At 47.6% G+C, this 23,486-nt stretch overlaps 1 protein-coding gene across 5 annotated transcripts in view; it reads left to right on the top strand.

Annotated features, from left to right (window-relative positions):
- Positions 1 to 23,486, top strand: part of Nrp2 (neuropilin 2) — a 114,940-nt gene that overhangs the window by 3,976 nt on the left and 87,478 nt on the right. For all 5 annotated transcript variants that reach the window (XM_055616970.1, XM_055616968.1, XM_055616967.1 and 2 more), the window contains exon 2: positions 11,998 to 12,175. In XM_055616970.1, coding sequence (XP_055472945.1) covers positions 11,998 to 12,175 — 178 coding nt within the window. The remainder of the gene's footprint in view (positions 1 to 11,997; positions 12,176 to 23,486) is intronic.

Raw genomic sequence — 23,486 nt, 5'->3', positions numbered from 1 at the left:
CCCCCCCTCCCCCCCCTCCTCCTCCTCCTCCTCCTCCTCCTCCTCCAGGCGAAAAGACACCCCTGGGTGGAAGCCTGCCGCATTTCCCTGACGCTGCCTAGTGCCAGAAAGTTAGGTCGTGGCTGCGGCTTGTCCTGCAGAGCAGCCACTGCAGTCTCCTGCTGGCGGACTGCGCCCCCCTCCCCCCTTTCCCCGCTGCCCGTGTCCACGTGGGGGCGAGGGGGTGGCATACACGGGGTTCACAACCGCTGCTTTAGTTGTCCTCATTGATTTCTTTTTAATATCAACACAAGTTAATAGAGGGAGGCGAGGCAGGCTGCGATCGAACGGCTGCCCCCGCCCTTTGCCAAGGGCTGGCTGCGCCCCCAACGTGTCCCTCCAACCCCTGAGCAGCGGGAGGGTGGGAGGGGGGCACAAGTCGACGAACTGTCCTAAGGTGGGCTCTGCGTGTACGAGGGGACGTGGAACGGTGTGGGCGGCTCTCTGGGGATCTCCGGGGCCTGGGACCGCTGGAATCAGCTTTCCAGATCCCCTACGCTTCCTCCCATCCGTGCCGCAGCTTCTGCGGCTCTGGTTGGGTTTCTTCGGGAAAGGGACTGGACTCTGGTTTACCGCCGCTGTGGGCTCCCTGCTTGGCTCCCTCACTCTGCCTCCCTTCTTTTCAGTCTCTGACAGAGAGGAGAGCCCCCTGGCGCTAGCCATTCCCCAGCAGCCCCTGGGCTCTGCTCGAGTGGATCCGCTGGGGCTTGCTTTCTACCCAGGAAATCGCTCTGCCCTGGGTTTTTCAGAAGGTGGCAACTCCCAGACTTACTCAATGTGTACTTCTCCTCGCCCCCAGTCCCACGAGACACATGGCTTGGGTCCAAAAGAAGCCAGAACCCATAACCATCTCCCCCTTCCTTCTTACTCCAGGAGCGCTTTGATCTGTGGTGGCCTTTAACACCATTGCCATGGACACGGGCTGACTCGGTCAATTCAACCTTCAGTCTGAACTGGGTGATCAGATAAGAGGTGTAAATTGGCTGTGGGAGACAGTTCGGAGTTCAAACAAATCCCCTAAGAAAAGCAGTGATAGTCCAAGGGCTCCATGTGGGGGCTGATGACTGCTTCCCCCAAATAGTCCATAGCCCTGGATGAGTATAATCATTTACAAGTGAAACAGCAAACGCCCGGATTCTGAACAGCCTACCCAAGAGCTCTGGGGGCTGATCTCCTGCCCTCATTAAGTAAGTGCCAAGCCACCTTTTCCCCAGAAGCTAGCTGGAGGTGGTGGTGAGGTTGTTACCAGTTGCCAACTGAACACACAGTATAAAACGCGGCGGGGGGGGGGAGCGGGGGAGCACCCCACGGGGCTTCAAGGCAGGCCCCTACTTGTCCGGGAGTCACCAGATAGAACAGCAATGCCCAGCAGCACCTCTAGGGTGAGTTCTCTGTCATCCTGTGGAGCCCTCAGAGCACTGGGCTGGCAAAGTGTGAGATTGGAAAGCTGCAGGACTGGAGGATGGGCTCCCCTCAGACAGAATCCCTGCTGTCTGCCAAATGGCTCCGGCCCCCTGCTGCTCAACGGCCGCTCCGTTCTCAGGGCTCTCTCTTCTAGGTACAGGCAAAGAGAGAGAGCAAACACCAGTTCATGTATGCGGTGAGGCGTGAATGCAAGCAACAGTTACTGGGGATGGGGGGGGGGGTACGGGAAGAAGCTGAGGTTCCCCGAAGGTGTTTTCTGTCTCATTCAGCTCTACATTAAAGTGGTCACTAGAGTAAACTGACTTGGGGGTAACCCAAATGTGGGACATTTCTGAGTTGACAAAAATCAAGAGCCAGGCTCATTGATAATCTTCAGAGCATGTTCCCCAAAGATCCAGTTTGGAAAGATACTAAGGTGAGATTTGCCTCTGTAGGAAACACAAAGCATGCTAGGGAAAATGGATTGTCTCTGATTAGCCCTTTCACCAGGCAGCAGACCAGACCACATCAAACTATAGGCCCTTGTGCTAAATGCTGGCCGCGTTATCCAACCGGACTTTGAACTAGGTTAATCTAAAAATAAAAACAAGAGTCCTAGCAACCAATAAGAAGGAGGTTTCCTTACCCAAATCAGTTGGACTTGAAGTCCTCTGCCTTAACCAGGTGAGGAAAGTAACTTGGACCTGGCCAGTCCTACACACACACACACACACACACACACACACACACTGGGCTTAACTGACGGGAACCTTGGTTATTCTGTAGAACAAGTTGCCAGACTGTGAATCAAATAGAAAAGCCAGTTTACCCAGAACCAAATTTATTGTTATTTTGTCTTTTGACAAAGCAAACACATTTGAAGTTCTTTGAACTAAGGAGATAGGGCTTAAAAAATTAACTCCAAGCAGGAGTTCAATGTGGCATGAACATATTTGAGATATTTTGTCATCTGGACATCACTTGCCAAGTGAGGTATCCACGTAGAGTGGGAGATGTGTCATTTGAAGCTTGGGAGTTAGCCATTGTCCTGTTCCTCCTAGGAATAGACTTCCTGCTACCTCTTCAAGAGGTTGCTCAACCCATCTCTAGAAGACACTATAGCAGCTGTGTGTGTCCCCAACCCTTGACCCTCAGCTCTGCGTTCCTCCTACATTTTCCAATGCTTTGTCTGCACCGTGGAGAGGCAGCCCAGCACTTAACAGTTTCATTCCCAAGCAAGGTTTATCGGGGTTGGATTCCAGGACACACTGGCCTTGTCCTGTGGCTGGCCCAGGAGAGAGCTTCTAAAGGTTTAGGAAGCTGTCAAGTTTAGATAAGACTGAGTCCCTCTCCTACGGGACCTTGGTTGTATTAATAAGGAGAAATTAATTTTTAACCACTGGGAATGTTGCCAAATTATGTGACCTTTGGCAGACCAGCTGTGCTATAAAAATAAATCCCCCATTTCTGAAAACGCTGCTTCTCTCCAGTAGAACAATAACAACGTGGCAGTTGGGACAGAGATGCACAGGCAGGCTGGAGAAGAAATGGGAGGAATGGGTGTTGACAAAAAAAAAAAAAAAAAAAAAATCTGTGATGCTATGAAACGTGACTGCAGACCTGAGGATCCTGCCACCCTCCCCCCCACCTCACCTCCCAGGGCCTCCAGAATAGCGGAAGAGTACCAGTGGAACAGGGAGCGGGAGCCTGTGTGTGTGCAGGCAATGGAGAAGGTGTTAAGTGCTTCCAGCCAGCTTACACCCAGCCTTGAACACATCCTTCATTGTTCACCCTGGCCAGTGAGTGGCATGGGCAGAGAAAAGGGGTATTGAATGAGGCAAAATATTTATCTTCCCCTAAATGCCACCAAGGAGTATGGTGAAGTTTGAGAGCACTGGACTGCTTTGCTCCTAAATAATGGGTGTCAGATCATCCAGGCTTACGGTCCGGCTCAGCCAGTGGCCAGCTCTGTATTCTAAGTACACTATGCCGCCAGAGTACTTACTTGCTCTGTGCCTCAGTTTCCTTACCTGTCAAAGGTGTGTTTGATAACCGTACCTACCTCGGATGGCTGTGCTTCGTGACATCACATAGAATCGATGCTTGCTGAGTCTATCCTGATGTCATTCAGTCTTAGAGACAGCTATACTTAGTTAGCCATCTCATGCTCATACAAAGCACTCTCCAACCTCCGTGGGAAGTTTATTTTCTTTTTATGAGATTTACCCATTCTCAGCTGCTCCCTTGCTAACCCTGTGTCTGTGTTTTATAAGCATCAGCTTATCTCCTTCACAAAGTTTTTCACAGACCTGTCACTTCTGCTGGATAGTCCTCTCAGCAAAGTGATGTCTCCTCTTTGCAGTCTTCCTCTCCCTTATTCTGTTTTCCATGTTCTTGCTTCCACCACCACTACCCCCTTTCAAATCTGTCTTTTTTCTTTCCGTTCCTTTCCATCCCCTTCCATCCTTTCTGACTGAAAGTGTGCTCAGCAGGGAGTGCTGTGTTTAAGGCATGCTTTCGAATGTGTAATAACTTCTACTCTGGCACTAAGTCCCCTCAGCAACTGAACTCAAAAAAAAAAAAAAAAGTCATCAGGAAGACAAAATAGCTTTTACCCAGCAAGACTCTTAATAATCCCATTTCCCTCTGGGTCTTCATAAAAGAGGCATGATCTAATCCAGAAGAAAGAGGGGGTGAGTGGGAATAAAAAGAAAGCTCTTCCCAGTAGCTTGCAGTGTAGAGGGTTCCTGGCCATGAGGAAAGGAGAGGAGGAGTCTCTGGTATCCTGCTCCCAGCTCCTAAAGATGTGCTGATAACTAGAGATTAGGTTCTGGAGAGAGCCAGTCCTCGAAGAAGATAAAGGGAATTGCAAATTACTGGACCGAATGATGATAATAATTGTGAGAATACATGGGGAAAAAATAAAACAGATGTACCCTGAAGGCATTGTAGGAGCCAGAGATGAAGGCACAGGGCAGGTTTAGTGGAGAGAGGCAAGTTGAAGTCACGTAGGAGAAAATTCAATACCAGCAGTGATGACGTTGTTGTAGTTTTGCATCTTGCCGGGGCTACAGATAAACAAATATTTGGAGGTTTCCCTTTCCGCTGAGGAGGAACAGCAAACAAGCAACCAACCAAAAGCTTCAGAAAGAAAATCTTATGTGTGCTCCTGCTAGTTTTAGCATATGTATCTGCTGAACTCCATCATTAGGGTGTCCGTGGAGACCCACCTCACGGTAAATCCACCTTGATCTATGCCTGCGCGTTATTATCTCGGATGATTAATGCACCATTTTTAAAAAACTGTATTTAATAGCAGTTGAGGATAGGAAAGAAAGGATGGTTGCTGGTATTTTACAATTTGTGGCAAAATGAGGTTTTGATATCTAGTAATACCCTTGGTATTATGTTAGTTTCATCTTAATTCATTACTTGGTGCATCTGACTGGTGGGAAAACTCTGGGTTTGATCGCATAGGCCTTGCCAAGGACAGATGAAGAAAGACCCTTAGCTGGTAGATAAGGTCATCTGAACTCTTATGTCCCTTAGAAGATGCTCAAGACTTCTGCTTTTCAGGTATAGAGAAGGGAGGGGTAGTCCCTGGCAATTCTGGTGTGGAGGTGAAGGGCTGTGTGTTCGGGTATGTGTGTGGAGAGAAAGAAAGAGACATTTTCAGCAAAGAAAAGACACTCTGGCAAAAGGAAAGTGGGAGCTCACTGAGTTTGTTTAGGGAAGCTACAGTTTTCTAAACTGCAGAATATGTGGTCAGAAATAATTGCCAATAAAGTTATAAATAGTGGCTTGGGCTTAATGCAAGGCCCAATTTGCAAGGCCAGGGGGCTTCAAGTTTCATGTGTTAACCAAGGGGGAGCAATTGACATTTAAGCTTTAGTTCATCAAAATAACTGAAATATAAATATATATATATTTAGCTAAAAACCCCCCTTTGCCTTTTGGAGAGATCTCAAAATTATTTTTCTATTTCCTTTCCCAAATGTCTGTTAAAGGGTCAAGATATGTAATCCCAGATCTCTCATCAATGGCATCAAAACTGCATTTGCAATGAGGTCTGGAAAAGAGAGGACATAAATAAAAAGTAATGCTATTATATTGGCTGCCCTATTGGAATTGCATTTGTTTATGATCTAAGATGACAAATAACAAGGTTACCACAGGTGGCATGATTCGAGGTCAGGAGAGGTAATCACGTCAAACTTACATTTTCCGATTAGATGAGGGCTCATTTTAACATGTAGATTGAAGGGGGAGAGGCATTCTGAAGGCCCTGATTCCAGCTCCGTCTTCCAGCTGTGTCCCAGGCAAGTTCAGGGTGGGGGAAGGATGCTTTGCTCCGTGTCTTCCTGCCTTCCTTGAACATGTACTGACTTCCTCTGCTACTTCTGCTTCCTTGCCTTTCCTCCCTTCCCAGATGGTTCTTCTGTTCAGATCTTGAAATTTATCGTGGCGAAAGTTCACGGGGGTTCTCCTTTGCTGTACCTCCAGTAGTGCATTGCTCACTGCCACCCAGCCCCATAAATGGAATAGACTGCACCTCCTCCTAGTTGCCTGAGGAAGTGGTCAAACTGCTGCATTCCTGGGCTGATGGATTGGCTCATTTCTCCCCGGCTTAAGCCAAGATACGGATTTTATGAGACTGTCTTGTGACAGACTGAAGTCACTTTGAATAAAACAAAATCTAGCCTCAGCTCAAAGAAATAACTCTTTGGAGGAGCTTATCCTGAGCCGGTGAGCAAAAATGTGGTTAAAACCCCAAGCAAAGGATTTAGATGGTCTGGGTGGGGGACTTGATGACACTGCTTTTAGTCTTCTCCTCATGCAACCCTGTTGTTGACACGCTCACACAGAGAGCTGTGTACCCATAATATTTATAAATAAGCAGCCGCAGAGCCAGCTGAGAAGCTCACATCAGCACAGCTAACATGATTAAAAGAGACATCCGACCTCCCATAATGCAAGACCGATGACCCTAGCGTTTTATTTCAGCCCTTTCCAAGCAAATGAAGCAAAGGGTAGCACCTTGGCCAAGCACCTCAGTGTCTCGGGAGAAAGAGACTCTTTTGAATTTAAGGTCAGTCTACAGGTTGCAGGAACGTTCCCCCACCTCATGGTACAGGCTTTGAAGTTCAGAGCTGGGTATAGCCTTTCAGATGAGAGGACAAAGTCTCAGCATGGTGGACTAATTTACCCAAAGCCACCACAGCCTACCAGTGGAGAACCAGATCTGATTATGAGCCTCTTCATCCCCATTCAGTGACAGTCTAGTCAACTTTCCAGAAACCATGAGTGATGTGAGAGGGTCGTGGCTTCCTCTGTTTTTAAGTACAGGGAAGAAGAGTATCTTCTTTGCCTTGCTCTGAATAGTTAGATGAAAGTAATGTTGTGGGATTAAGATCAGGATGGGACTGTGTCGTAAGTAAAGAATACACTCTAACACGTTTCTAAGGGAAGGGAGACAGGTTTACAGTGATCCTCAGGTATAAGTAACCCCTACACACCTGTGAGGAAGAGTTCTGTATTCCAAGGGGATGCCCAAAGCCATGGCTAATGCCCAGCTCTATAGACTGCACCTTCTCCTATGCATACATACCTGGGACAAAATTTAATTTATAAATGAAGCACACTAAAAGATTAGCAATAGCTAATAATAAAGTATACCATGTATACCATAAAAATAGCATACCAAAGTTATATGGATATACCCTATCTATCTGTCTGTCTGTCTTTCTATCTATCTACCTACCTACCTACCTATCATCTATCTATCTGTAGTGAATATACTCTCCTTTTTATGATACTTCGTGCTGGCATGTAATGCAGTAAGTAACTTAGAATGCCTTAACAACAGTGTTAGGCCGCTATTGACCTCCTAACTCTGTGTGAGAAGAATTATCCAGGTACAGCAATGTCCTTGGCCACAGATAACTGAAACCACAGAAGAGGTGAACCACAGAGAAGTGGGTGTTACCCACATAAGAAATAGAGTCTCTAATCTTCCCTCTTGTCTCTCCGTGACGTGTTAAAGTCACAGAGATTTAGCACAGCGGGTTTCAAACAGATCCAGGAGGTCTCAGAGAAACCCCTGAGAAATGAGGGTAGAGGCCAGAAGCCAAAGTGACTGTCTTGAGTTTCTGGTTCCTTCCCTTGGAACATCCAAGGTAAGTTTCTCTTCTACCTCCATTGTACTTTGGAATCTAAAAACCAGAAATGTGGACTGGAGAGATGGCTCAGAGGTTAAGAACACTCACAGTTCTTCCAAAGGTCCTGAGTTCAATTCCCAGCATTACTATAGCTCATTACCATCTATAGTAAGATCTGGTGTGCAGGCAGAATATTGTATAAATAGTAAATAAATCTTAAAAAAAAAAAAAAACAGAAATGTGACAACTATACACCTCATACAATCCACACATTGAATCACCTATATAGAGGTGAGACCCAGGAAGGCCCCACTCAATTCAGAAGTAAGTTTTCTCCCCTCTTTTTGCCGGTGTCAAGCGCCCACCTCCACCCTTAGTGGTAAACACAGGCACGCACAAGCTCTCACACATGTGCACACGGGCACGCTCGCTCATGCATGCAGACGCACACACTACCTTTGGCAGTTACCCAGTACTCCCAGAGTCAGCCAACTACCAAGCACCCCTACTCATGCTTTCTTTCAGTTCAATTGAGCTAGAGACCTGTTTGCTCTTCACCCGCGGTCAGGTCACAGATCCAGACTGTTGAAGCAAGCCATCTGAATTCTGATTATTTAAAAGTCCTCACCACAGGGTGCTGGGGGCGGGGCGGGGTGGCTCAAAGGTTAAAAGGACTTTCTCCCTTTATAGAGAGGATGAAGGCTGTTTCTAAGACCCAGCTGGTGACTCACAACCATCTATAATTCCACAAGAGTTCCAGGAGATCGAATGTCCTTTTCTGGACTCCAAGGACCCCAGGCTTATATGTGACACACACACATATAAGTTAAAGCTCTCATACGTATACAGTAAATAAATCTTTTTTTCAAAGTTCTCACCACACTCTGCCCTGAGTTTTATCATCAAGTTCAGACAATACGCTTTTCCTTGAAAACAACTCCAATTAAATTCCTAGTTGGCAGACCAGATTTGTAAGGGTTCTTCTTCTGCCCCCTCCTACCAACTCCAAAAAAACCAAATATTGCTAAGGAGCTCTGTCTTAATTCAGGCTCCCTGGGAGGGCCTAAGTGAAGGGGTAGGAAACTCTTTTATCCTGGGGGTGGGGTCAGAAAAAAGGACCAGATGATACAGGACTACAATGATATGAGCAAGGATGTACACACACACACACACACACACACACACACACACACACACACACTTGACATTTTATTTTTCACATGAAAGCACCTAGGTATTTACTATGAAGGAAATAAAAAAAACCTCTGTGGCTTTAAAGTTAGCCTCCACTTCCCTAGAAGTTATGTGTAAAGGTGGCTCATTATAACCTCTCACCCACTGCCCTCTGACCTGCCCAGCTCACCCTCAGGCTTCCCTCCCAGATGGATTTTGCTCCTCTTTGGGAAATAGATCTGCCCCAGGTGAAGGGTATGCACAAAATAGTTGCAAAATGAGGTCCCTTGTCAACTCACCAAACAGGCTCAGTGGCTCAGCCTCAGCAGGGCCTGGTTCCCCTCCTCGTGTGAGATAAGCCTTAAGGGGTTTGCCCTTGAGTTCAACTCTCTCTCCATTTGGTTTGACGCCTCAGAAACAAGACAGAAAGCATTTATGAAGTTCTTTTAGAGCACAATAAAGACCTACAAAGTAATGGATGATGTAGCTTCTCACAAGAAATTCTAACTAATTCTTATTGGGGCGAGCTTGTACTTCAGACACACAAGCCCTACCTCCTCCCATTTAGAAATGAAAAGATCAGCTATCCAGAAGAGAGGTAGAAGGATTTAGTGTGTTTTCTTTACAGTTTTTTACTACTGTCTTTCAAGAATTCTCTTCTCTCCAAGAAAAATAGAGACAGAAATTCTAGTATTTATCTTTGTGGATCTATGTCTTTGCACATGATGTGTGATGTTTTATGAGAGGGCGTAAACTTGTGTATGGGACTGAAGTGTGAGTTACTGATATGTCTATGTAACTGTTCAGTATCTGTGTGTGTTTCTGAGTGTGAATGCAGTCTAAGCAAGAATGCCCACTTATAAATATATGGGCACTGAAAAGGTTAAGAACCCACAACTGAGGCAGATGTCAACAAGTCCACAGATATTTCATTAAGTGGCTTGATTTTCTTCTGATAAAGAAATGATGGGGGAGGTGAGAGACAGAGGAAAGGGTTTTCCTTTTTCTTTCGGTTAATAAATGTCAACAGCAGGAGTGCAGACTATTGGCTATAGAGCACAGTAGAGTTAAACAAAATTTCTCTTGTGGGGCACTCATTATTGCTAAGTGTAGCTAAGAACTGAAACCTTTCTGTGAGAGAGTTCTGCTCCTGTCTCCATTGCTGATCTGTGTGTATAGTCTAATTGCTAAAAGCTCAAGCCTGGGGTTCAGAGAGCTGAGGGGAGAAAGTCTTCTGTTGAGAGGAATTGGAGAGAAGCGGGATGGAGGGATCTTGCATGATGGGGAAACCATTAAGGGCTACTAAACAGGAGTTCTGTTCAGGTTTCCTCCATGAGTTCCAAGGCCTGAGGCCGGGCAGTTTTCTGCAAAACTACCTGGCAGGGGGCTGGCCCCTTAGAACATTCCTTTCTCTGCTGGTTTGGCAAAAGAGCCAGTGTATCTAAGTGCCCACATGTCTGCTTCTTCAGAGGGCTGCTCCCAACCCCTTTCACCCACATAAGCCAAGACTGATGGGCCACCATATGACCAGCTGGAAGATACTGGTGCCCCATGGTGTGGGGGAGTGCTTAGGGGGGCCTTCAAAGCCTGCAGGCATGAGATGCAGAGGCAGGGGAGGAGGTGGCTGCATCTGGGCGGGAGGGATGGACCCATTGTCTTCCACTCCCGGGGAAGGATGCAGGGTCATTAGGTAGAGGATGGTATGGTAGCTGTTAGCCTGAGGAAACAGCTCACTTTTGTTCTCCACCCAGTAGGAAATGGACCTGAATCCATTAGATTCTGGGCAGTTCAACCCGGCACAGTTTGAGCCCTTGGAAGCTAGATGCCAAAAAGGCTACTTGCGTGGATTTGTGTGCCACCACCATTGTGCGGCGTGCCTATCATTTATGCATTTAAAGCCTGTCAGGCTGGCAGTCTGCAGCGGAGGGCTGGAAGACAGTAATGCCAACAGACACAGGGGAGGGTAAAGTGCACCTGTAGAGTTAAAAATGCATGACCCATTCCCTCTTTGAGGGAGCACAGGAGAAAGACCCCCCATCCTGGAGGGTATCTGCTGAGCTGTAATACATAATTCACGGGCCCACGCTGGCCCATGCAGATGGCGGTATTAAAACGTGATTGATGCTCAGAGACATGCAATGCTCGTGAAGGGCTCCAAGAGGCTTCAGAATGTTTCTGTGTCTCTTGTGCTTCCCTTCTCTAACCATTGGTATTAAGCAACAACCCCCTATTTCCCAAGAACTCCTGCTAGGGATTGCGGGAGTCCCCTCCTGTGTAGATGAGATTCTTGAAATGTCATCACCTACCTTTTCTGCCTTTGAAGGTTGCCCCTTCCCTCTGGGCCCACTGAGGCTGTTTACCTTCGACCAGGCTGAGGTGAGGGGGAGCCAGCTCTTCCCCTGCCTCGCCTCTCCTCTTGAGCATCTTGACAAAGCAGCAGCACACTCTGGTGGTGGCCGAGCCAGAGGGAGAGTGGGCAGAAAGTACAGGGAAGACAGAGGTTGCTGGTACATTCAACACAAAGCACCTTTGTACAAATACGGAGATCGGAGCCAGCAGATTCTCCGATACAGATTCTTCCACTGGGTGTATAATGAAATAATAAATCAAATTTGTGGTGTGTGTGGAATTAAATGTTTTTTCGGGGGGGTTCTTTAAAAATAAGCTGAAATGACCCTCTAGGGCCTGTTCTGGCCCAAAGCTGAAAGTGCCTCTTTGCACCTCTCCTAATTGTTGCCAGGCTTGCTGGTGGGTTGGTACCACAAAAACCACGATTGTCAGTTCCTGGAGCCCGGCTGCTAGCTGACTGTGCTGGGCTAGGAGACAACGAATAAAATGAAGGATTTATGAGATAAATGGGAGAGTTGAAGGAAGAGAGAAAGCTGGGCCAAGAAAGGGAGACAGGAAAAGGCAGGGAGGCTTCTTAATCGTACACTCTTGCTTTCATAATCTCCGAACATGTAAGCAAAATATTTATGACCATTTTCTGGGCTGTGTGTATGTGTGTGTGTGTGTGTGTGTGTGTGTGTGTGTGTGTGTGTGTGTGTGTGTGTAAGACTGAAATAATCTCTTCCACTGAATGAGTAAATAGGTTAGTCTCCTGGACTGCCATAAAAGGTCTGTAAAATAGTTGTGATTCGCCACTGGGAGGGAGAGGAGGTGGGGTGGGGGGGGAAGCTACGGGAGCATGTCTGAAGGTCTTTGGTGCTTCTCTCTCTTCCAGACCCACCCTGCGGAGGTCGGCTGAATTCCAAAGATGCTGGCTACATCACCTCCCCAGGGTACCCCCAGGACTATCCCTCTCACCAGAACTGTGAGTGGGTTGTCTATGCCCCCGAACCCAACCAGAAAATCGTCCTCAACTTCAACCCTCACTTTGAAATCGAGAAGCATGACTGCAAGTAAGTACTGACCAGCTGACTGACGACACACACGTTAGGCTACCATTGTTGCATTTTGTCCTCTTTATCACTGAAGGGCAATAGTGGGTCCTGGCCACAGAGGAACACATAAAAATGCCGTTACCTTTTAAGAGAGGCAGAGTGGGAGTTGATTCCACAGTATTGTTAAGAACCTTCTAGAATGAGGTACAAAAGAAAACACTGGTGCCCTATCTGCAGACATTGGCAGTGGAGAGGGTTTCCACAGGGACAGGTAGTGGGCTACAAAACTCCACTTCTTGACCCTGTGGTTTCCTTTCCCTTACACTCCCCCCCCCCCATTTTAATGGCTGACTTATCAAGGAGTCCTACCAACATCCATAATAAAATGGTAGCTGGATCCTCAAATACATCCAGCAATGGGGATTGACTTACTGCTTTCCGAAGGGGCTGCTTTCTGAGTAAGAAATACTGAGTCAATGAAGGAAGGTTTAAGACTCCAATTGATTCTTGATGTCTACCCTGCACAGGTTACTATCTTTAAGACTCCAATTGATTCTTGATGTCTATGCTGCACAGGTTACTATCAAAGATGCAAGTATGGATTCGTTCTACAAACACAGTTCTAATTGCTTTACAGATAGTTAAACCATTCAGTCCTTGCGAGCACCCTGGGAAGTCAGTGCTATCATGATCTTCATTTTAACACAAGAACACTAAAACACAGAGAGGTGAGATCAGTCATTGAAGGTGCCTCAGCTGATCTTACAACATGACATCAGTTCAGCCATCTTGGAAATGCGGATAGTTAGACAACTGCTCTTGAGATGCTGTGCTCAGGTGGGGAAGCAGGCAGGGGAGTCATGTCGATAAAAGGAGATGGCTGAGTAGTCTTTAGACCGCTTTCCTACATGCTTTCCCCATGAACCAAAAGTGAGAGTTTCTATCTAGTTCAGAAAAGAATGTGCCAATGCTAGTTTTGGACTAAGTTCTGGCAAATGTTCAGTCTGGGTGTTCCTGGGACCAAGGTGTTGGGAGTCCTGAATAGTTAATAAGAGGACAACTGATGGGACAGTTAGAAGAGAGCAGGTGACACTCCTGGCCTCCACTGTAGAACAGGCTTCAGTCCAGGCCAGCACTTCCTCTGAAGGAAACAAGACCCCTCTGTAACTAGCGCTAGACTCTGAGGCCTGGTGAACTGTAGTCATTATTACTCTCCCAGGACCACTTTGCACCTACGGAATGGTTTCCTTCTAACAGGAGGTAGTCTGTGCTGAAAACCAAAGAGTTTCCCGGACGTATGCCTCATGTGACCAAGAGCCAGGGGATAGGGCATCTAATTCCAGGGTCAGTCTTGGCTGCCTGGATGACACAGCACATCAGTTCCCCTTTGTCTGTGTTACACAGAATCACCGGATGTGTTGACCCAACCTCCCAGGGTCTCACTTCCCCAACAGGGAACTGTACAAATAATTTGGCTTAGAACAGTTCTGTAAAAGGTTTTCTGGGTCCAGGAACCTTTGGCTAAGCTGCAGAAGGTTGGCGTCGATGGAAGCAGAATGCACAGGGTGTTTAAGGATGAGCTCAGGGAAATGTGACTAAGCACCTCTCTGGATGGAGGGCCAAATTCAGTTCTGCTGATCCCAGCAAAATCTCGAGAGGAAATTGCTAAAGGGCTGTTTTATGGATATTCAGGATGACAGAGGAAAAGGGCCCAGCTTTTTAGAAGGTCGGATTCGGGTGGCAATGAGCAAAGCTCCAAATATACTGGGAAGACTAAAAGGCTAGAGAAGCCCAGCCCAGCTGCAGGACCCATCCCCCTGGGGTGGGGAGGACTTGGTGTGGAGCCTTGCAGAGGGGACGCAAACCTCACCCTTGCTGGAGTCTGGAGAGAGGAAACAGGCGAGTTAAGGGATGTCACCCAGCTTCTCAGCCTTCCCAAGTCGCTTCCTGTTTGTCTCCGCACTCCGCATCCATGCTGCTGGCTTCAACCTAAAAGGTCAGAGAGGTCAGAAAGAAAATCTTTTTGGGATCTATTTTCCCCACTGCCAAATTGCCGACGAGGCTTCTCTGGTGTTGGTCTCATCACTTAGCCTGCCTCTCAGTTGTCACCCACCCCAACGCGGCTCTTCTACTCCTGTTTTTCGTCTCTCTCATTAATTTTTATATTTAGAAGGCCGTATCTGGTCTCTCAGCCTCTCGCTCGCACTCATTTGCGTGCAGAATAAGGGGCTTGCCTCTCCTTACTTTCTTGGGAAAGGAACACTCCATCTCATTAAATTCTGGAAGTTTTTTTTTTTCCTTACACTCTTTAAGACTCCTTCTCTTCCACGCTGTGTGAGTTCTTGGGTTTGTAGAGCATTTGCTATCAAAGGAAATCAGCCTTCTCTTTATATACATTTTGGGGACATGTTCAGTTATTTGCCTTGAAGTTTATGAAGCAGATACCTCTCCCACCAGCAAACTGCCTCAGCTGCCCATCTGTGGGTGGGCAACAGATCTTAGAAATGGGAAATGAAAAGGCAGCCTATGTGCCTACCCAAGTTTTCTCTTCTGCTTTCTGTGCATAAAATTAACTCCAATAATTGCCCTCAGACCTAAGACCAGGACCCTGATAGGAAGGATGATTCTGGTCTGGTCTTTGCCTCTCTGTACCTTGAAGTCTCCATCCAAAGGTCAAGGCTGTTACGAAGCAAACCCAGACAGATCTTTTCCCGACCACTGCTTATTCATTTTGTTCCACTGAAGCTTGCTGTCTGCTCGGAAAAATTCACTCACAAGTGTCAGCCGTTCTGTGCCAGCTCAATCCAAAGCCATCCTTTCTGTGAGCTCTGCCTGTCTCCTCCCTTAGGCTATCCACAGGGAGCCAAACCCAAAGCACCAACCAGCATGCTGTCCTGGGGACCAGGCAGAAGCAAAGGCAGCTATGGCATTGCCAGCTTCCTGTGTCGAGGGACAAAGAGACAGGACTCAGGGATGTCTGGGCAAACAGAGAGAAGCCACTTCATCCCCCTGGGAGCAGAAGATACCAGGAGGCCGCTGCCTCTACAGACAGAGAGAGGCCATTCGCTTGAGTCATCAGCCAGAGGGTTCAGTGTTATGGTTTGAGAAGCACACACACACAAGGCTGAGTATTTTTCCATTTCTAAAGTCAGAACTGTATGCATTTTTAAAAACACTCACCAACAGGCCTTCCTACACAACTTATTTACCAGTCTTCAAGGAGGTCTGGAGCTCAAGTACACGCACACACACACACACACACACACACACACACACACATACACACAACATTGGAGAGGCCTAACCGAAAGGGAACTAAAAATCAAGAGCTAGTTCCTTGAAAGAACATGTACTTAACAGATGGGTCTCTTGAAAATATTTTGGGGAAGTTTGAAAGTCACTAGAAAGCCACGAAGTATATTTCTTAGGCCAACAACCTCACAAGTAAGTCCACGTAGATTCTGAGTAAAATTACCTCATCCATATTAAAGTAAACGTCGTTGAAGAACAGTGGTTTGTTTTTTTTTGGTTTTTTTTTTTTTTTTGGGGGGGGGGGGGGGAGGAGGGAGTTCCTTGGTAGAAATCCCGAACATTTTAAATCACATGCCGCACTTTTTTCTAAGCAAATCAGCTGAGGAGAATCATCTTTCATTCTCGATGATTCCGGAGGGTAATTCTAAACTTCACTTCTTCATGAGCGATGGAGGCCAAGTAACACCCTCTTTGGGTCTGATTTGCACTTGAGGACATGCTTACTTGAATGCAGTACTGGCGGGGATCAGGAGAGGGCACCAGATCCCCTGGAGCGAGCGTTAACAAGCAGTTGTGAGCTCTCTGATGTTGGTGCTATGAACTGAGCTTGTGTCATCAAGAGCAATATGCACTCTTAACCACTGAGCCACCTCTTCAGTCCATATTCTAGTTTCTGTTGAGCTTTGAAACTTCTAAGTCCTCCATTTACCCCGTCCTCAAAACCACGATAACAAGGATTCGGTTGTGCCTCATTTATGCCATCACAATTAGTTAGCAAGCGTGTTAAACGCATTTGCCCTGTGTGGTGGGAAACTAGAGATTATTTTCTCCTGGTACTTTTGCTATGAATTCTTGTTATGAGTATCCTTCCTCCTACAGCCTTTCTCGTCTGACTTTTTTTTTTTTTTTTATATGTGTCAATTTTGCTGTAGAAGATCTTTGCTGTCTATGCCAAAGATTAGGTCCTGGGGTTCAAGAGTTCAACCCTGAGTCATTCCAAATTTAAGGCCAGCATTTCTTATTTGCTTCATTCATCCAAGGCCACAGCAGAATAAGGCCTGCCTGAAGACTGACCTCCGACCCCGGCTGAGCATAACACAGCACCCATAGTTCTCGGCGCTCATTTAGATTCCTGTTTCTTCTGATCTCCCCAGTCCCCTACATTCTGGATATGGGCATGTGGCCTTTGGCCAAGAGTCCTAGTTAAACAAGATACTGTTGTGTTTACTTACCACAGAGGGGCCCTCTAAATCTTAGAAGATAGTGTCTGTCCCTCTCACAGTAGGTGACTCTATTTTAAAACAAGTAGCAGATTCCTGGGTTGATAAATTAACCATGATGCTAAACAGAGGACAGAAACCAGGCCTCAGTAATCTGGTCCTTCCATGTGCTCTGTAAACAGCCAGCATTCCCAGCAACCAGGTCAGCCTTCCATCTGTGTGAGCTCTCCAGAGTGCACACACACACACACACACACATACACACACACACACACACACACACACACACACACACACACCCCGCAGGAGTTGTTCCTCCTTCCCTGCCTGCCTTTCCCTGGGGCTTCTCGGTCAGTCTGCTTGTCTTCTATTAGCCTCTGCTCCAAGCCACCTTGATTTGACTGTTCCTGTGTGGTCACCTTGTGTTCTGAGTGGGTAAGCGCTCCAGACAACTACTTCATCTCTGCGCTGCAGCACCTAGCCCCGGAGGGAACTCTGCGGGTGAGCGCAAATACTTAGCTTATCGATGTTTTGCCACTGATTACACCAAGGCATAGGTAAGTGTGGTATGGACTGTGTTAGAAGGCAAGCAGGTCTGTTTTTCCCATTCTTGCTTCAGAGACCACAAAGGAATGACAAAGAGAGGATAGGATCTGGTCTACAAATGTCACTAATCACCCAGACTTGGGTCTGCCACCAACAGAATGAGCGCAGGTCGTTCGCCCTGTGCCCAGGAGGCGCTCAGCTTGATGTGCCAAGTTTGATGGCCAGTTTTGGAAATATAGGGGTTCGTAAACCATACCCTTTGACCTGATAGACCTCGGGGCTCTGTGTAGGAGGTGATGAGGTCAAACTGTCCCAGCTGGCACAGTACTTCGGAGGCTGGCAGTGGATTGGCTCTTTACTGTCTCTGTCTCAATTAAGACTGACAGGAAAGCATCTGAAGTGGCTACCCTTCCACTGACAAATGAAGAATCATGGTCTCAGAGGGCTTCAGCAAGTGGCCTGAGGTCTTGCCCTCTGAAGGGCCTGGGAAGGGATTTGAACCATGCTTTCCAGTCTGCATTCTATACACTTATGCTGCCTACCTTCCCCTCTCCCAAGCCGAGTGTTATGACCGGGGCATGATGGGAGCCTGTTATATGAGTCCACAGGGCCCACATCCAGCCTAAGCTGGAAGGCCCGGGGAGGCTTCCTGGAAGAGGCAAGGCCTATACTGACCCTAGCACAGTCAGGCAGAGCAGGATGCGCACGGCTAGTGGTTCAGGCAGAGGGTGGCCCGAACTGTTGGTAGCTCTGGGAAGTACAGTCATAAACGTGGCTGGCCTCCGTTTCCTTCCCTGTGAGCATTGCAAGGGGAGGAGCAAAAGACGGTTGCCCTTGTGACTTGTTGATACAAACCCTCTTCCTGGCAAAAGATGCCTGCTGATGTTACCTACTTAACTCTATTTCCTGGCCAGGGGCTTCCACCACCTCCTGAGGAGAGGGACCCAGGGCAGGAAGCAGGAAAAGCTGAGATGATGGGTAGCCTGTAGGCCCCGCCCTCCCCACTGCTGTACCGCCTCTTCAGCCTGAGTCCCTGTGTCCAGATGTCCTTAGTGTGATGGGGAGTTTGGTTTCTTCTGGCAAAGTCCGGGTAGCAATCTGGATTAAGTCCTCATCCGATTATCCCTACCCCGACTCTGAATCCCTTTTTCTCTTCTTTGAGTGAGAAATCAAATCACCCAACAGGAGGCGTGGCTTCAGCTGCCCCCCCCCCCCAAGTCAAAACAGAACCAGTCTCTGTGGTACAAGAGAATGCCATGTGCCGGCTCAGGGGGGACTCATGGGTTGATTACTCATGACACTGTGACAGATTTACTGCCTGCCCACCGCAGAAATATCCCCATTCTCCAAGGATCCAGTGAGCATTAGCAGTTCTCTGTATTGCAACAGGCCTCCTAATGACAGAAACAGGCCCACCTCTGGGAGCGTGGTGCCATAATGGGACCAGGTCCTGTTAGCCACAGCATGGCTACCAGCTGACCCGTCCTCCACAACCTTGACCAAGGACTGCCTCTGCCCAGCAGCCTCAGCTCACCCAAGAAGTGGGAATCAACAACCCGCAGACTGCTCCCTCCTCTCACCAAGGTTAAAGAGCAGTTGGGACAACAGTTATTTTTGGCTGTTTGTTTTTAAATATTCGATGTTGCAATCACAGTGCTCTCTATGCAAGCGAGCTTCGCCGTGGCCATCTCTCTTAACAATTTTATCTTCCGATTGAGAAAATCACCTGAGATTTTATCCTACACAATCCCCCTCGCTCTGCCTCTCAACCCTGGCACCTTCTTGAAACCTGGAGATCCCAGAGGGCCAGCACCTCGCCCCATGTAATTCCGTGTAATTCTCCCATCTAATTACACCGGCAAGCTGTCTTAAGAAATTCTAGGGACTGGGAGACAGAGAAAGGTGTGGAGTGGATAAAGTAGAGAAGGGGAGGTGACACATCAAGACATTAGACTGCTCTACAGAGGGATTTGCTGTAGTCATGAGTCCTACAGAGAAAAAAACAGACTTTTCATTGTCTGTTTTACTGGTGAGATTCAGACCTTGATGAGAGACACTCAAGAGATAACTTAATTCCATTTTTTTTCTATTTCTGCCTAGATAAATCATCATACACACACACAATCCTTGTCTTGTCTTTTAGAAAAAAAAAAACCTTCATAATCGCCCTTCATTATGAGACCTTTTGGCTCACAATCCATTCCAGTTGATTGCAGAATAGGCGGCTGTATTCAATTTACATAATCAAAAAAAATTTTTTTTTCCTAGAAGGAAAATCTCTGAAAAAAAAGTTAGCTGGGTCAAAATTAAATTTTAAGAAACTTAAGAAAAGGGAGAGAGAAATAGAGCCAGGTTTGGCTTGGGTTCAAGTGTACCACGTGGAAACTGAAAGAGCACATGATTTTTTTAATGCCTTTCTCTTTCGTGGCTCTATAGTGAAGCATCATGGCAGTTATGTGAAGTTCTCAGCTCAGCTGTATGTTTGCGGGGGAAGATTATCAGTTATACAATAGCAAACATTCGTGGCCTTCTCAAAGGCATTAAAGGTATTGCCTACATTACCTCCCATAGCAAGCTGTGGGCTCAGGGCCAGTACTATTCCCACTAACCAGAAGGAAATACCGAGGCCTTGGACGAGCACCCGCACGGCAGGAGGGCTGGGTTGGAAGGCAGATGGTGCTCAGCTGCCTCTATCTGTCCTGTCAGTGTGCTGAGAGCAATACCTGCTGCCCAGCACCCAGGAGTGCGGGGCTCCTGTTTCTTTGGATAACCCCACGGCCTGGCCTTTCCTCTTTCTATAGCCTTGTTTGCCTCTTCCTTCCACTTGGGCACTTGTGGATGCCAGCAAGGAAAGAGATGGATATCTTCTGTCTTAAAGGACAAGCTGGAGGCCTGACTCAGTCAGCAGTCTCCATCTGCCCCCTCATCATCTGTCTCCTACTCCCCTGGACACACAAAACACACACCACACCACACACCATACATACACACATACACATACCACACACACACAGGCACACAACACACACACATACACACATACACCATGTACACATATACCTATCACAGACACATTGGCACACACCTCACAACAATACCATAAACACCACACACATCACACAGATATACACACAACACACATACCACATATACACATACTCACACCAAATGCACTACACCTACACACACACACACACACACACACACACACACACACACACACACATGCCCGCCACCCTTTGGGTCCTCACAGCTACCAGCTTTTCTCTCCATCTGGAATCTGGAGATGTGAAGGCCGGTAATGGAGTGTCAGCGGAAGTAATTGATTCCTCACACGCAGAGAATGCTCCTGCCTTTAGTGTCAATGGAGCTGAACCAGATTCTGGGCCGGTGAGCGAGACATGTAAACAGTTCATGGCTGAGCTGTCAGGGCCAAGCCAGACCCGGTGGAGAATGAGTGAGAGGGAGAGCTGGGGAACAAATAATTGTTTTATTGGAAAAGAAAGCAGTAAATAATATTTCAGCACAGGAATTGGCTGTTTGAGGGAGATGCAGACAGCTGTAGGAGCAGAAAGAAGCATGGCACAAGTCTGAGTGGAAGAGTTTTTCTTTGTCTCAAGGTAGGAGGCTTCCTTCTTGCCCCACACCCCCCTTTCTCCCATTATCATCATTAAAATAATTACCGTAACAATTACAGTTGATGAGGCCTCAAGGTTTATGGAGCACCTTTCATCTGAAAGTTCAAAGTGATTTATCTCTGTGTCATCCTGAGAACTGTAGGAGGGTAAGAAACTATTATTATTATTATTATTATTATTATTATTATTATTATTATTATTAATTTGGGGATCTCCTCAGGAAACTGAGGTCCTGCCAGATACAAGACCCCATCCAACCTCAGGCCGGGCTGCTGGGGTAAAGGCTGGAGGTCTTCACCAACGTACCCTTCCCAAAAGGCCTCTTTTCCATGCGTGACTCTTACAGTCCATCTCTAAGCACTAACATCTTCTCCATGCTATGAAGTTCCCGCTGGCCACTACAATACAGTGACCAGCCAGACAGCCAACGGCTTCCAGGTAAAGAAAAGTTCTTTAAGTCTGACTGGCACTGCTTCCTTCTAGCTTGGAGACTTCCTGCCACCTGCTTCTCCTCTTATAGAAGCTTGTGTGCTTTCTAGACATTTCTTCATGGTCCAGTGAGACTCAGCCTAACAGCATCCTATATCCCTGAGTGCTAGCTACTTCCACGCCCAGCCAACCCTGCATTTTATCACACGCATTTCCACCATCCAGCAAGACCAGGGCTGCGACATGCATTGCTGACCCAGTGTTCCGGGATGCACGCCGGGGCCCAGTGTCCAAGTGGCACTCTGAGAGGAGAAACAGTTCCAGCTGACTGGCCACCAAGGGCTACATTCAGAATCTCCACCCTGGCGTGGCTACAGCCCCTTCCTGCTTGGACATTAGTGTGCGCCTGTCATTTCCACACCCGGGTGCTTTCCACACAGTAGTGACAAGTTTGCCCCTTGAGCCAGGGAGGGCTCTGAGCTCTCAGTAACCTGAAACCCAAGAGAACAGGATCCAAAATCAGACTGTCACACCTGCCACCTGCTCCCAAACTGCACTTGCCCCGGAATTCTTCACAGCACAGCTTTCAGACAAGTCTTATGTCCTCCAAGTTTTGTCACAGAGGCAAGGGGGATATTAAAGTGACTGGGAACCTATTCCCGGAAGACTCAAATGAACTTTGACACGGTGATTGGTTCCCTGGTGCCTGGCGCACTTGTTCCCAGCGGGCTTCCATTTTTTCGGACAGATGGGGAGGCTGTGATTTCTCTCTTACAATTGGCTCCTCCGGGAGGCAGAGTTAGTCCTTACCCAGAGGGAGCTGTTCTCTCAGCCAAGTGGAGGGATGCTACTGGCACACCAGGGCCCCAGGATGACGTGCTCTGATTTCTGATTTCTCCTCAACCATTACCAGTTGCCTTATGCCCCTAGTTGGTCCCAAGAGGTGAAGAGGCATGAGCTCCATGCCCATTTATGAGGTGAGGCAAAGCAAGGCAGGAGCGCATGACATATCTCAGCCAGCATGGGACAGTTGAGCAAGTCTTGGCTCTGTCAGATTTCACTTACAACATCAGAGTTTGGGTTGCTGCTGCTGCCTCTGAGAAGGAGGAAGTAGACATAAACTATGGGCCCTTCTTAGCTCTCCAGCGTCACTACAACATGAGAGCGAGAGGCTCTGGAGGTCAAGTCCAGAAGATGAGGGTTCTGTAGTCACAAAACAGACTAAAGGAAGCTGTGATGAGAGCCAGCCCCAAGCCTTCAACTTCACCAGTTGCCTAAAAATCAGCCTCTGGAGTGCCCTCTGGTGCAGAAGTCCTTCAGACCCATTGAGGTGTGGCTACGTGGCCTCAGGAACGCACCTTGCTGGGAAGCCGGGGCAGTGCGGAAAGCAGTGTGCACCTACAGGGTCAGGGCAGAAGGGCCAGAGGCTTTGTTGTCTGCCCCTCATTTTCTGAAAGTTATCCACAGCAAGACTTATCAGACCACTGTGTCTGGAGCAGCCTCCTTCCTCACGTTGAGAGTGTTTCTTGGCAGCCTGCGACCCGAGGAACAATGAGATCCCGGGGCCCTCTACATCATCTCAGGGCTTCTGCGGGAAAACAAGCAGCAATTATAAATAGATGGTATTTGCAGTTTCCACTTTCTTGCCTGCAAGGTTTTTTAGAATGATTCCTGCAGTTTGTTTTGGGTTATCCTCTGCGCATACTTCCTTTGCTGGGTGGTCAGATTTCCTCCCTTCTAATGAGCGTGGTGACCCCGGCTGGGAGGGGACTGCACACGAAAAGCTGCAAACATCAGAGATTTGTGGTTTGAAGAAATGAAGGAAGAAAATGCAACTGCAAACAGCTGCTGCAGAGAAGGCCCTGGGCCCTAGCGCCAACACACAAACAATCCTGGAGTGCTGGAACTGTTGAGGTTTTAGAGGTCGGTGAATAATGGTAATAGTAACAATAATGACAACATCCATTCACTGAGGACTGACTGTGTGTGTGTGAGTGTGTGAGTGTGTGTGTGTGTGTGTGTGTGTCGGCCAGTATGCTGAACTAATGGTGTGCCTCAGTTCAACGGGATGACAAGAGGGTGAGTGCCTCACTGCTCAAGACACAGCAAATGAGGACTGGAGGTATGAATCAGCGGTAGCGGTGTTCCATCGTACAGGGCCTGGGTTCAACCCCAGCTCCATTTAAAGATGAGAGATGATAGATAGATAGATAGATAGATAGATAGATAGATAGATAGATAGAT

Source organism: Psammomys obesus, unplaced genomic scaffold, assembly GCF_907164565.1.
Source record: "Psammomys obesus unplaced genomic scaffold, mPsaObe1.curated_primary_1811, whole genome shotgun sequence".
Classification (NCBI taxonomy): domain Eukaryota; kingdom Metazoa; phylum Chordata; class Mammalia; order Rodentia; family Muridae; genus Psammomys; species Psammomys obesus.
Note: the sequence above shows the minus strand (reverse complement) of the source record. Positions and strands in the feature narration are given on the sequence as shown.